The sequence below is a fragment of the Otolemur garnettii genome, unplaced genomic scaffold, assembly GCF_000181295.1.
Source record: "Otolemur garnettii isolate 467f Iridium unplaced genomic scaffold, OtoGar3 scaffold00002, whole genome shotgun sequence".
In the NCBI taxonomy this organism is placed as follows: Eukaryota; Metazoa; Chordata; class Mammalia; order Primates; family Galagidae; genus Otolemur; species Otolemur garnettii.
In genome coordinates this window covers 37,311,011-37,326,099 of record NW_003852397.1, presented here as the reverse complement: position 1 = coordinate 37,326,099, position 15,089 = coordinate 37,311,011, and the positions used below count along the sequence as shown (strand labels likewise).

The 15,089-nt window shown below is 34.8% G+C and overlaps 1 protein-coding gene across 2 annotated transcripts in view; it reads left to right on the top strand.

Moving 5' to 3' along the window:
* Positions 1-11,179, top strand: part of SGO1 (shugoshin 1) — a 13,077-nt gene extending 1,898 nt beyond the window's left edge. Inside the window, exons 2-8 of one of the 2 annotated variants that reach the window (XM_012805330.2) lie at positions 403-551; positions 635-831; positions 4,251-4,327; positions 6,259-6,317; positions 7,802-8,617; positions 10,653-10,842; positions 11,065-11,179. In XM_012805330.2, the coding sequence (XP_012660784.1) occupies positions 410-551; positions 635-831; positions 4,251-4,327; positions 6,259-6,317; positions 7,802-8,617; positions 10,653-10,842; positions 11,065-11,179 (1,596 nt within the window). In that variant the 5' untranslated portion in view covers positions 403-409. Of the gene's footprint in view, positions 1-402; positions 556-634; positions 832-4,250; positions 4,328-6,258; positions 6,318-7,801; positions 8,618-10,652; positions 10,843-11,064 lie in introns of both variants that reach the window. The other variant, XM_012805331.2, reaches the window with a different exon arrangement.
* The last annotated feature ends 3,910 nt before the right edge of the window (positions 11,180-15,089 follow it).

The following is a 15,089-nucleotide window of genomic DNA, read 5'->3' as shown; positions in this document are numbered from 1 at the left end:
GGCTCTGTCTCAAAAAAAAAAAAAAAAAAAGAAACACAAATAATAACAGCATTGAAATGTAATAATAAGCACTTCCCATAGTACCTAGCATATAGACCCCAATGAGTATTTGTTAAAAAATGAGTGGTGGCATATAATGGAAGTTTGTGGTTGGAAATCCATATTTAATAAAACTTCCTTATAAAGTGCCTAAGGAGGATAAGATTATGCCAGAAATACTAATGATATTTCAAAACTACAAAGTTAAAATTATTACCTGGTCAGCTAACTTACCTACTTTGAGCTAATTTTGCCATTAGGTCTATTTAATCCATTCTTTATGAACAATATATATTTTTAGTTTAAAGTTTAATAATGTCTCTCAGAAAAATTATATATTTTTTTGTTGTTTTAAATTTGTAGGCATAAGATGGCCAAGGAAAGGTGCCTAAAAAAGTCTTTTCAAGATAGTCTTGAAGACATAAAGAAGCGAATGAAAGAGAAAAGAAATAAGAATTTGGCAGAGCTTGGCAAACGCAAGTCTTTTATAGCTGCACCATGCCAGATAATCAGTAAGTTATTTTATGTTTTCCTTGTATGTCACTTTTTAAGTTTAGACTTAATAACTGATAAACTTTTTTTAATCCCCTTTTAGCCAGTACTTCTACACTGCTGAAAAATTACCAAGACAACAACAGAATGTTAGTTTTAGCTTTGGAAAATGAAAAATCCAAAGTGAGAGAAGCCCAAGATATCATCTTACAGCTGAGAAAAGAATGCTACTACCTTGCATGTCAGCTATATGCATTGAAAGAAAAATTTACTTCACGGCAAACAGAAGAGGCAACTCAGGTATTTTTATTACAAAGGCTTGGTTTGTAGAGAAAAAGTTAACTCATGAATAAGTTGGTTAGATCAGTTACATTATTTAAATTAATTACTAATGTCTATGTTTTCTTTAAACACCCTTGTTCAGTTCTCCAGCACAGCTCTTGTGTCTGACCAGTTAAAAAAGCTTTTAAGCACATAGGTACTTGAGGCTTGTGCTTGCCTAACGCAGTTCTGAAAGCAGAAAGCAAGACAAAATACAGAAGAAATAATGTAGCCTTTTATACTGCCAGTCATTTGAATGTTCAGCTGAGTCAAAGACAACACAACTAAGCTAATAGTCTAAAAATGGTCATTGAAGTAGACTAATCCAAAAGTTTTAGATAAATGCTATCTTAGCTTTTCTTTGTAGTTTTGCTATATCTAGTGAGATTTTATGAGGACTACCTTTATTTGGGGAATGAGGAGTGTTTAAGTGCTTTTTTGGAGATTCTTTTTTACCTGTTTGTTGGCTAAATAAGGAACTCCCAGACAAGGAATACCCTGAACATTGTCCTGACCAAATTTTTAATCTGATTCTGTTTGTGTCTAAGGTTCTAAAGAAAGGAATCCAAAATGATCCTGCCTGCCAAAATATTACAGACCTGGAGAAAGTTTGCTTTAGAATATTCATTGTGCCTCATTATAAGTTAATACTAAGAAGAGTAATGATGAGCCAGTTTCTCCCTCCTTTTTCCCAGAAGCCACTGCCAGGGAAATCACATGGGGCAAAGGAAAAGAAAAGCAGTGGTGAGTGTCAGGTGTTAACAGAACAGTTTGCTTTCTTCTCAGTGGCTGTTTGCTACGCCAGTTCTGGACAGTTGTATTGGCATTTAGACCAGGAGGCATAAGAAAGCAAGGGCTTTCTGCCTTACTGTAGGCTATGGGAAAAAAACAAACAAACAAAAAAAATAGAAAGCCAAGGGCATGGGGGGTACTTGAGAAAGGAATTAAAGTGATTCCTATTTTTTCTTTGTGTGATATAGACAGTTGTACAATATATACATATGCAGAAATACACATAGGCAATATATACATGTATAGCGTAGTTGAGAATTGCCCCTGTAAAGATTAGATATGATTTCTTCACCTTCATGTGAGGATTAGATTGTTTTAATCTTTTTTTCCAGAATGCAATCTTTCCTAATTTTAAATTTCCTTGTTCAGTCAACTAGGAGAAAAAAAAAATCTCTCCAAAGGCATTTGAATCTTCCTCCTCCCTTTTGGCTGAAATCACACACCAATAGTATGAAATAAATATTCAATGAGATAATCACAAAAGCGGGGGGAAATGTGTAATTACAGGCCCTTTAACATTTATCAGTGACTTTTTAAGTATTTACTAAAACATTATGAGTTGCTAGATGAGTGTATTAGCATTTAAAACATCAAGTTTATTTTCTGTCATATACTTACTGTATGTATCACTCATTCTCAACCATCCTTCTACACATGTTCTTCACTGTTTATCTAGTCAATTTAGCAATGTTGGAGAAGCTTAAAGTGCTTTAACTATAAGAATGTTTTTTGCCTACCAGTAATTAACTTAGCTTTTAAATAATTTCTAATAGCCTTTCATTCCTTAAATTTTATAATAGATCTTTTTATTAATTTGTCTTTAAGTTATATTACTATACAGTTAAATATTCTTTTTCATTTACCCTCAACAATATTAGTTTCAGAACATTAGCATGTTTATGATACCATGTGGCTATCACATTTAAAAAGCTTTTAACAGGATTAAATTTCTGGTGGTTTTATCTCTGATGAACAGTTTTAGCCTATTCATTATAGCACCAACATATATTTGCATCACATTTCCAAAAACAATTGAACTAAATTAGAACGGCTTCTTAGGACTTGAACTGGAATTCTCATCTTCATAACACAGTTGTGCAGATCTGCCTATTTATATGTGTATTGTCCATCCTCCTTCTTGTTACAGTGGCAGGAGTGTTCCCTGCTCCTATTAACGACCTGTTCTCATCTCCTCTAGGACTTTGCTCCTGGAAGTTTGCTCTCTCTTCCATGTGTCTTCCTCACAACTGGATTGTTCCAGTTGTCATACAAATGTGCTTTAGTATTTCTCACTTTAAGAGGAGAAGAAAAATCAGACCTCTCCTTGTCTCACATTATCTCCTCATTTCTCTGCTTTCCTTCACAGCAGAACTTTTCCAAAGAGTACATTCCCTACCAAATTAGTGGTTACTTCTCTTTCTTCTTGACCTTTCAGTAATATGCCATACAGGGTTTACTATTTACTTAAAATACTTTATCTCTTAGTTTTTTTGATATGCTCCCCTAGTTTTCTTACTACCTGTCTCATTTTTCCATGTCAGTCTTTCTGGCTAGCTGCTACTTTGCTCAGCATTTAAGTGCCAGTTGTCCTAGACTCACCTTATTCTCTCCTATTGCTTTATATACTGTCTTTCCTCTGGTAATGTCTAAATTTATAGTACAAGAACTAACCGCAGATACACATACAGCTGCTACTTGATATCTCCATGTACAAGCTTATAACGAATGTCATACATGGTTTATACAAAGCACAGTCCCTGTGTATATTTTATACAAAGCACTATTTTCTCCCTCCCAACAATATTGTATACTTCTGCCTCTGTCCATAAGTCTTACTCATCTCAATAAAGTAGCCTACCCTATGTTTAGGCCAAAAAGCATAAGAGGATTCCCTTTCCTTCATTGTCCTTGTCGCCATCCCTGTTCGTTCTCTGAGTATGACTTGTTATCACTAGGCCTTCCACTGAGCTTCACTTCCATAGCTGTGACTCTAGTCCCAGCTGATACCATGTACCTGACTTGTCATGGTGATTCCTTCTACCCTGGCCCCTTTCAATCCATGCTTCACATATTGACCAGACCTGTCCTTTGAAAACTTAAATCATTTTAATTCCCATCTTAATATTAAGTAACTTTCTGTCACACTTAGACTAAAATCCAAACTCACTGGCAAGAAGATCACTTGAGCCCAAGAGTTTGAAGTTACTGTGAACTGTGATGCCACAGCACTTTATCCAACACAACAGAATGAGACTGTCTTAAAACAACAACAGAGACATAAAATCCAAACTCATGGCTCTCAAGGCCCTATATTATCTGACCTCTGCAAGTTCAGCTTCTACTGTTCTTACCTATGTTCTAGCCACACCATCTTTCTTTCTAAACACAGCAAGGTTTTTCCTGTTCTTTTTTTTTTTTATCATTTCTTTCCTGCATTAGAATATAAGCTTTAAGAGAGTAAGACTTGATTTGTTTTTTTGTAGTTTCATTTCCTAGCATGGTGCCTGGCACCATAAAAGACTCAAGAAGTGTATACTGATGAATAAGTGAATGTTTTGTTGTGAATACGTAATCACAACTTTTCTTTTGTTTTAATATGACAATAGAATCAAGAAAAATGTCCCTCAGGAATGGACTCCAATAATGATGAGAACTCCAGGATTGTATTTATGAAGGATTTACCGTTAGTATCAAATTCCTTTTTATGATTATTAAAAATTTAATTCTGTAATCCATTTATAAAAGGAAATTTCCATCATATCAACTCTTTTATATATACATATATATATGTTTGTTTGTTTGTTTGTTTGTTTTTTGATGGGGAGGACGGAGTTTCACTCTGTTGCCTGGGCTAGAGTGCTGTAGCATCAGCCTAGCTCACAGCAACCTCAAAGTCCTAGATTCAAGTGATCCTGCCTCAGCCTCTGAGTAGTGAATACTACAGGTAGAGATGGGGTCTCGAACTCCTGAGCTCAAGCATCCTCCCAGCTCAGTCTCCCAGAGTGCTAGGATTGATTTCAGGTATGACCCACTGTGCTCAACTTTCAACTCTTGTATCTTTGGAATATGATACTCTCTCAACTGAGAATATATTTGAGGAAATTTGATGTGTTAAAATTTTATTATATGTAGCCGAGGTTAAGTTTTCTTTTTCTTAGATGTAACTACATTTTTGATGTCTAGAAATAAGAAGCCTTGTTAGAATTTTTAAACTATTCCCTTCAGTCATATTTTTCTCTGTATCATGTTTTTATTCTAGAAAGGATTGGCTGCTGAAATGATGGTATTTTGCCATGTTATAAATAGTCTGGTTTAGAAAAATATATACAATAAAACATCATGTTCAATATAGCTGTCACACTGTCTTGCTGATTTAGTTTATTTTTTCAATTAGACCCATATGCCCTCTTCCCTCTTCTTCTTTTGGATCAAGTATACTTTGTTTATTTATGAATTATTGAGATTTAATTACATACAGTAAAATGTACAGATATTAATTATACAGTTTGATGAGCTTGACTAATGTATATATCTGTGCAAGTAAAACCTCAATTAAGATAGACAGCATTGCCATCAGCCTAGCCCGGGGTTTCTCAGTGATGATACTAATGACACTGTGGGCCAGATTGTTCTTTGTTGCAGTAATAGAAGGCTGTCTATAGGATGTTTAGTAGCATCCTTTACCTCTGTCTACTAAATGGCAGTAACGTCCCTCTCCCCAAGTCATCAGAACCAAAAATAACTTCAGATATTGCCAGGTATCCCCTGGGGAGCATAGTTGCTCTTAGGTAAGATCTGTCAGAGACAATTCCTCTGTATCCATTTCAAGTCTATCCCCCTCTCCTCACAGAAATAACCACAAATATGATTTCTGTCCCCATACATACTTTTATCATTAGTAGCTTCTGAACTTTTGAAATTTAAGATATGATGAAAATTTTCTTATAAGCAAAAAGTTAAGAGAAGGTAATAAGTTTTTATAAGATTTTTAAAGTGGATATTAGTTATAATCGCTGTGTATCTGTTACCCAAATCTGTTAAATTTTTGATGCCTAGAGTAGAAAATTCTCTACGGAATAAAATTACAAATAAAATGAAACTGCCAGTAATAGTATTGGAGCATAAAGGAAGTTTTCTTGTTCTGTAAACCAAAGGAGAGCAGGATTTTAAAGAAAATAAATAATATTAAATAATTTCAGAAGAATTCAATAGTTAGGGACCATAAAAGCATATATTTCCAACAAAGCGCAGCTGTGCCAATAAGCAGCATCTTAAAGAGTTAAGTAATCAAACTGCATTTTTAAAAATTATTTTTAAAGTCAATTCTGATTATTTGTTTCTTCAGTTAAATTGAGTTATGGCATGTTTTCAGGTGAAAACATCTGACTTGACGTGTTCTTCCATTGGGAGTTAAGTATCAACCATAACAAATCAGCGTCCATGCAATCAGCATGAGTGTTTTCTTGTTTACTTTGATACAGTATAGATGTACTGATTTGGAATAGAATTCTGAAATAATACTAAAGGAAAGAAAAAACTTCTAGGAAAATATTAAATTCACTTTTATTTCATAATTGTTAAATAAATTTCTATTTTTCATTGGTATTTTCTAAGGCAAGTTCCTCTTGAAGATACTGACCATTCAAGACAAAGAGAATCATTTCAAATAGAAGGTAATTCAAGTATGTAAAATCTAAAAATATTATTAAGGGTAATACAAGATCTGAAGAACTAATATTATAATTAAATTTCTTTAATTTTCTTAATATTCATTTTATATCATTTATGGAGGCATGAACTGGTATCAAAGTATATATTGGTAGGTATTTTTTCCAGGTTTTAGATTAAAATTTTTGTTTTCATTGTTTGGGATTCAAAGAATTAGGTTACACTGATTGCATTTGCTTTTATTTGTTTTTTTAAAAAACCTTTAAAATCTGCCAATCTGGTATTCTGCTCAAAGCAAGTCTGTTTATTTTACACATAATAATAGAGTTTTAAAATACATCCATTCTTTGTGCCAAATCTGTAATCAAAAACTTTGGATGTGACTTATGGCAGCAGTTTACTAAGCCCTACTCTGTGTCAAGCTGTTAGGAATTTTACATACATTGTCTCATGTAACATAACCCTCACAATGACCTGGGAATATAAGTACAGTTCATTTCATATAGACTCAAAGAGATAAAGCATCTCACATGAAATAGCCCAGATGATAAAAGATAAGAGTTTAAACTGAAAGCTGAACTCCAGAGCCATGCCCTTCCTAATGCTTTTATAAATTAAAGTATCACATTCCTCAAATATCATCACCTCTACTTGAACTAAGCTTTGAAGAAGGGATAGCATTTGAATAAGCAAAACCAGACAAATATCCTCACTTTTTTTTTTTTGCAGTTTTTGGCCAGGGCCAAGTTTGAACCTGCCATCTCTGGTTTATGGGGCCAGCGTCCTACTCCTTTGAGCCATAGGCACTGCCCTATCCTCACTTTCTTTAAAAACCCAGATTGTGTTTCTTATCTGAAAGGCTTTCCAATTATCCAAATTTTTTAAAGAACAGTTTAGCATTGTTCCACTTTCTCACATACAAGGTCTCTATTTTAAATTGTACACAAACTTTATGACCACCCTATATTTATCCCACTTTGGAATATGAGGTTCTGCTCCTCTGAATCTGTACTCAATGATAGATGATCATTTTTCTCCAAACCAGGAACACATAAAATCCCACGTTAGAATATTTTTTAAGGTTGTACCAGTTGAGTATTCCTTATCCTAAATGCTTGAGACTAGAAGTGTTTCCGTTTTTTTCAGATTTTGGGATATTTGCAATATACTAGTTCAGTTTCCCTAATCAGAAAATCTAAAATTCAGATCCGCCCATGAGCATTTGCTTGAGCATCATGTGTACACTCAAATAGTTTCAGATTTTGAAGGATTATGGATTTGGGATATTTGCATAAGATTCTTCCACAAATCAGATAAAAGCCATCAGCTGAGCACTGACAAGTTGATGGTAATATTAAGTTCCCTGTAAATTATTTACTTATAGGAAAACTACAGAATGACTTCTCTCATTCCATTTTTAACTTTGAATTTCAAAATTCAGACTTTCACAAAGTAAGATTGTTTTTTCATTTATTTTTTAAATCCTCAGAGTATGTACCCATTGTTTCTCAAGACACACTGGGATTTGATTTTGAATCAGGTGAAGCCACGTCTACTGATGTCTTGCCTAGAACTGTATCTCTCCGACGGGGCAGTTTAAAGAAACATTGTAACAGCAGTCCATGTCAGTTTGATACCTTGGATGATTTTGAAACCAGTCATTTGGTGGGGCAGTCTTTTGAATTGGACAGAATTAGATTTGTAGACCCACCAGCAAACATGCACATACCTGTAAATGTAGAACAGAATGTTTGTCCATGGAAGAAGGACCACATTAATTTATCACCAAAGCTGATCCACCCAGGAATGTTTACTAAAACAAAAGAAGTTATTTTAGAATCTAAATCTGAACAACCTAAAAGTAAGCATAGAGCCCCACAAGGAAGAAAAAGAGAAGAGAAGGGAAAAGCTAACAGAAGGAGAAAATTACAATCTATATCAAAATGTAAAAAGAACAAAAGTGAAAATAAAAAAACTATTTCCAAACAAACACTGGATGAATCTGTCAGTTCTGGTGATGCTTACAATTTTAATTTGGAAGAACGTGTTCATCTCACTCCTTTCCGACAAAAACACAACGATTCTGATAGAGAAGAAAACGACAATGAGTCTGATGTGAGCATCTGTGAATCAAGTAGTTCAGGAGATGATTCTGGTGACCTCTATTTGCCTACTAGCAAGTACATTCAAAATCTTGCCAGTGATTCAGACAGGAAACCAGTCACTAGGCCTCGATCTAAAAGAGCACTAAAACATACAGATGAAAAAGAGATAGAGGATTCTGAGCCAACAAAAACTCCTACCAGTAAGTGATCTACTTGTTTGCCTGCATTTGTAATGTTTATGATAAATGATCACCCCTCATGCTTGTATACTATATTTCCCATCTGTTTCTCTGGAGGAGGTTAGAAACTTACCATCTGTCTCTCTGGGGGCAAGTTACGGTCTGATTAAATGGTAGGGAACTGGGGTAGAAATCACAGTTGTGTTGCTCTGACCTACTTCATGCTAATTTAAATCCCTTTTACCAGTAAACATTATTTGTTATGGAGACAGTATTTGTATTTTCAATAAATGAAGTGTCCCAAGGGAGAGTTTTTTGTGAAGGTAAGTTGAATTAAAATATTTTTATATCTTTTATACACTCACCTGAAATGTCCCCTGGAAAATGAAATCAGACTTGAATGCAATGATGTGTTGTTTTAATGGCTTTGCTTTATAATTTAATTTGACAGGAACTATGATTTAAAATAATTTTCTAGTTGGTGAAATGGCCTAATAAGACAAGAAGTTTTTTCTCAATTGGCAGGGTTAGTATTCTTTTGAAAGACATTTGTGAAACATTTAAAAACTGTAGCTCAAAAAAATCTTGCTTTTATTAATTTATTAGATCAAAAATAGGTATGGTACAATTGTATGTTGGCAATACAGCCTCTACCTTCCCACAAAGATTTTCACCTTGGAATTTTAGTTAATGTGGTAAAACAAGTGTATATGGTCAGGCTGTATCACTCTTAAAATACTGTTGTCATTTTATTTGATCCTCAGAACAGTTCTCTGAAGAATATGTATCCCCATGCTTATTTTGTACATAAGGAAACTAAAGCCTAAATAAATGAAGAGTCTCTCCAAGTTGACCAAGTTTTGGGGGGATACTGTTTGCTTTTTAAAGCTATTTGAAGAGATGCTTTGTCCTGCAGTGTCCTTATGGTGTTCTGAGTATCTGCTTCCCTATATAGATGTACCTGAAAGCAGAATGACCTGGGTGTTTCTGACAGGAAAAACCATGGATAACTTTGTACTATACTAACTTTACTAGAGCTTTATACTAGCTTTACTTTTCTCTTGGTTTCCACAGAGGCTAACAGGTAATTCTCATTTTCCTAATAGAAGGAGTTTAGTTTGCTCTCTAAGACTACAGGGGGCTGGCTGCAGTGGCTTGAGCCTGTAATACCAGCAGTTTTGGAGGCTGAGCCAGGAAGATCACTTGAGCCTATGAGTTGGAGACCAGCCTGAGCAAAATAGTGAGATGATGTCTCTACAAAAAAATTAAAAATTAGCCAGCTACTTGAGAGGCTGGAGCAAGAGGATCACTTGAGCATAGGAGTTTGAGGTTTGCTGTGAACTATTATCAAGCCTCTTCACTCCTGCCTGGGTGACAGAGTGAGATTGTCTCCTTGAAAAAAAAAGGAGGGCGGCATCTGTGGCTCAGTGAGTAGAGCACCAGCCCCATATACTGAGGGTGGCAGGTTCGAACCTGGCCTGGCCAAACTGCAACAAAAAATAGCCAGGTATTGTGTTGGGTGCCTGTAGTCCCAGCTACTTGGGAGGCTGAGGCAAGAGAATCACCTAAGCCCAAAAGCTGGAGGTTACTGTGAGCTGTGACACCACAGCACTCGATACCGTGGTGAGAGAGACTCTGTCTCAAAAAAAAAAAAAAAAGAGAGAAGACTATAGGAAGCTACTTAGTGATAAACTTTGGGATTGAAAGAAGTAAAGAAGCCAGGATGGTTCTAAATAGCAATAAATTTCATTTATGACTAAAATGAAATTACATAGTTAGTTTAATCTAATTCATTATGCCTAAGGTATCCTTGAACAATGTTAAGTTTTAGAAGAGTATTCATTTAGTTCACATCTACTGTAGTTAATATTTCAACACTGTCTGGTTTGTAAGGAAGAAAAAAAATGATGAAAAGATTTTTAAAATCTATATTATAAAATACTGGATTTAGTATACTTTTAGGATGTATTCTTCTAGTTCCTATGTTATGAATGTAACTTTAGTTCCTTTACATTTTTGTTTTGGAGCTAAATTTAGTAAAAACTTGTCTTTGTAGGTACACCACCTGAAACTCAACAGTCACCTCATCTTAGCCTGAAGGATATCACCAATATTCGCTTGTATCCTGAAGTTAAAATCAGGAGATTTTCTCTTTCTCCAAACGAAAATAAAGGAAGCCCAGCAGAGTCTCTTCCTAAGCGTAGATGCACAGCCCACGTGAACTATAAGGAGCCCACTCTTGCTTCGTAAGTATCAGAATTGTGAGAAATACATTTTTTAGTGACACATGTTGGGGGAATAAGGTTATAGAGCTTTGATTAAGAATGAATTTTATTTGAAACATAAAATTTTGATAAACTCAAGTAGGAATATTAAAATTGGTATATTTACCATAACTTTTTACTGAAGAATAAGTTAATATTGGGGTACTTATAATTATGCCTAAGATTTTTTTTTTGCCCTTATAGGAAACTGAGAAGAGGAGACCCTTTCACAGATTTGTGTTTCTTGAATTCTCCTATTTTCAAGCAGAAAAAGGATTCGAGACGTCATTCCAAAAAGAATACAAAGCAAATACGATGAAGCTTTTGTTACATACTGTTTAAATTCATCCTGTACCTTTTTTTATTGCTCCAAGAAAAAAATCTGTAAAACAGTACAGAAGTGGGTTGAACTATTGCCATAGAATATTCTCTTAATAGGACTCTAAATCAGCTTGGCGCTGGCCACATACACTGAGGCTGGTGGGTTCCAACCTGGCCTGGGCCAGCTAAACAATGACATCTGCAACAAAAAGTAGCCAGGCATTGTGGCGGGCGCCTGTAGTCCCAGCTACCCGGGAGGCTGAGGCAAGAGAATCGCTTAAGCCCAAGACTTAGAGGTTGCTGTGAGCTGTGATACCACAGCACTCTACTGAGGGCAACATAGTGAAACCCTGTCTCAAAAAGAAAAAAAAAATAGGACTCTAAGTCATTTCTTCAAAACTAGTTCAAATGTGATATTTTATCTTCAAACTTTAACAAACTTAATTTATTTTTCCTTTGAATAAACAACTGGACTTAAGCACTGTAATTGTTTAGATTGCCTATGCTGCCTAAACCCCTTAAGGTTAGTCTAAATGTATGTTATACCAACATTTTGGAAATTAGTAATGATTGCTCAAATTATGATATTTTAGTTTTAAGCTTCTGGCATCTTTATTTTTCCCGTAAGTACAGGATAATAGAACGACTGATTTTTCTAAGACAAGCTAAGGATCTTTTGAAACTTTTTATGTAGTATTCGAGTAAAATACATCCTTGACATTCACAATTGGGTATGCCCCAAGTTGTTTGTGAATTCCTTATACCACAGTTATATTTGATTTTTTAGATGAAATTGGTATGGCATTGTGACTAGAGAAATTAATGATTGTTTAGGCTCCGGGACTAGGTAAGTGACTCCAAGCACAAGTCTATGTTGTTCAGAGTGCTGCCTTGTAAAATCATAGATGTCATGGTCTTTCAGGATAGCTTTTTATTTAGTCAAAATCTCAATTGTTAAATGTGTGAATACTAAAGACTTTTCTGTATTTTTGATCAACCAACGAGGGAATTAGTTTAGTTTAGAAAGTTTGACATCTACACTTGTATATACCTCTTTAAAAAAACACTGTAGATTTTACTTTTTCTTTTTTTTTTTTTTTTTGGTTTGTTTGTCGTAGTTTCTTTGAGACAGAGCCTCAAGCTATCACCCTGGGTAGAGTGCTGTGGCATCATAGCTCACAGCAACCTCCAACTCCGGGGCTCAAGCAATTCTTCTGCCTCAATTCTCCATTTTTAAAGAGCAATAAAGTTTGCATAAGATAGTGACTGTGTTTTCCTTTTGCTCTTTAAATATCAGAGATAGAATATCTATCTTGTTGTCTTACTTTCTACCTTCTCTGTTTTATCCTTGGACAGTTTCTTTCCCATCCCCTTCTCTAAGTCATTGCCCTGAAACTCTCATCTTTGTCACCGTACTCTCAACCTAACACCTCTCTTCCAGCTTTTCATTGTTGTGTTCTTCCAATCTGTGACCAACAAATTCTGGTTTTGTTGACTGAGTCATCCAATCCTGATCTCAAGTTTTCTTGGTTGCATCTTCGTGTCGTTCTATATTCCCTATCAGTCACACCCAAAATTCTTTTCATCACCCCTAATTTTTCTATTTTCTGAATCATTAATTTATACATCCTTCTCTCCCACCACAGACTCACTTGTTCAGTTCTCTGCCACTCCTCTCATACCTGTTCTGTAAATTCATGGAAATGCTACAATGACTGAGAGTACGTACAATTTCAAAATTTAATTCAAATTCAATTTCTCAGTCAGTCCCACAAGCCACATTTCAGTTGTTCAGTAGATACATGCGGCTAGTGGTTATGATATTGGACAATTGGGGGAAAGTAGAACATTTCCATCCAGCATCACAGAAAATGCAATTGACTATAACCCATGGGCCAAATCCAGCACACTGTTTTTGAATGGTCTGCAAGCTAAGAATGGTTTTCACATTTTTAAATAGTTGGAAAAAATCAAACACTTGGAATCAATTTTGATAGGGAGCACTAACTTTGAATCCCAGGAAAGAACCTGAATAATATTTTGCCTCTTGACCTGCAGAGCCTAAAATAATGACTTTCTGGCTCTTTACCAAAATGTTTGCCAACTCCTGCTCTAGGCCATTGACTGCCTCTCCTTTTGCTTTAAAGAACATTCTGTCTTCATTAGTATACTGGTGAGTAAAAAATAAAATAAAGATTATTCTGTTCTGATACTTTCTGATCTGGCTTTGATCTTTTATCTTCCCTTTACCCTCAGAGTCCTGCATTATCCTAGTAAAACCCATGTTTGTGTACTTCTAATGTTTCTATATCCTTGCTATAGACTGTTAAGTATTGTTTATCTGTAGACTAACCATTGTTTTATATCTTAACATTTTATATGAATGTTATCAGATTGTACATATCCTTTTATAACTAACTCTTAACATCATTTTTGAGATTTATCCATGTTGATAGTTGGAGATTATTTTCATTGTATTTTTTCACTATATAAATAAACCAGACTTAATTTTTCTGAGAGGCAGTTTGTTTCCACCTTTTTATTATTTGCAAATTAGTGATGCAGAGAATATTCTATATCCTTGTATACATGTACTTAAGTTTCTATAGAATCAGTACCTTAAAGTGGAGGTGTTCAGTCCAAGAGAACAGGGAACTCTGACTTACTATGCGTTCGCAATTGCTCTCTATAGGGGCTGCACCAATTCTTCTGTTATAAGGAGTATATCACTTTCCATTTCTTCCTCCCTGAATCATTTTGCCTACTGCTAGAATGCCTTTTTCTTTATAAAATTATAGATTTTTTATGAATTCTACATATATAAGTATCTTTCCTCAACTTCTGCCTTTTTATAACCTTGTTTATAACCTTTCGATATTGAAGAGTTTTAAATATTAGTATATGCTACCACTTTTTTCCTTAAGGCTTTATCTAAAATTTGTATAGTTTTGCTTTCTATTTTAGGGTTGTTAAACCATATGCATTTATTTAGGTAACTAGACAGCTAATTTTATTTTTTTTCCATGAGATTAACCAGTTATCCCAGCACAATTCATTGATTACTTTCTCCTTCCCCCACTGGTGAATATTTTCCTCTTTGTCACACACTACGCTTCTTTCCACTGGTTTATTTGTTTAGCTTCATGCTGGGTACTGTATAGACACAATTAGGGAGTATACAGTGTTGTGGGGAGTAATATAAAACTTACCATTTTTATGTTAGTAGCATAAAGTATATTCACCATTATTGTGCAATCATTACCACCATCCATTTCCAGATTTCTTTCATCATCTTAAACTGAAATTCTATCCCCTGACGCCCTGTTAATCATTATTGTACTTTCTACCTATCTGAATTTGACTATTTCAAGTATCTTACAGAAATGGAATCATATAGTATTTGTCCTTTTGTGTCTGGCTTATTTCACTTAGCATAGTATCTTCAAAGTTCATTCATGTCTTATCACTTATCAGAATTCTATTCCTTTTTAAGGCTGAATAATGTTTCATCGTATGTATATACAGTTTGTTTATCCATCAAAGGACATTTGGGTTTGTATATCTTTTTTGAAGGAAAAAAATGTCTATTCAAATCCAATGCCTGTTTTTTAACTGGGTTGTGTGTTTGTTTTCTTGGGGTGTCTTAGTTCTTCATATATACTGGATTTGTGATTTTCAAATAATTCTCTCATTCTATGGGCTGCTGCCTTTTTACTCACTTAATATCCTTTGATATGGGGTGGTGCCTGTGGCTCAAAAGGGTAGGGCACCGGCTCCATATGCTGGAGGTGGCGAGTTCAAATTCAACCCTGGCCGGAAAAAAATATATATATCCTTTGATATGCAAAAGGTCTGAATTTTTTTTTTTTTTTTTTTGAGACGGAGCCTCAAGCTATCTCCCTGGGTAG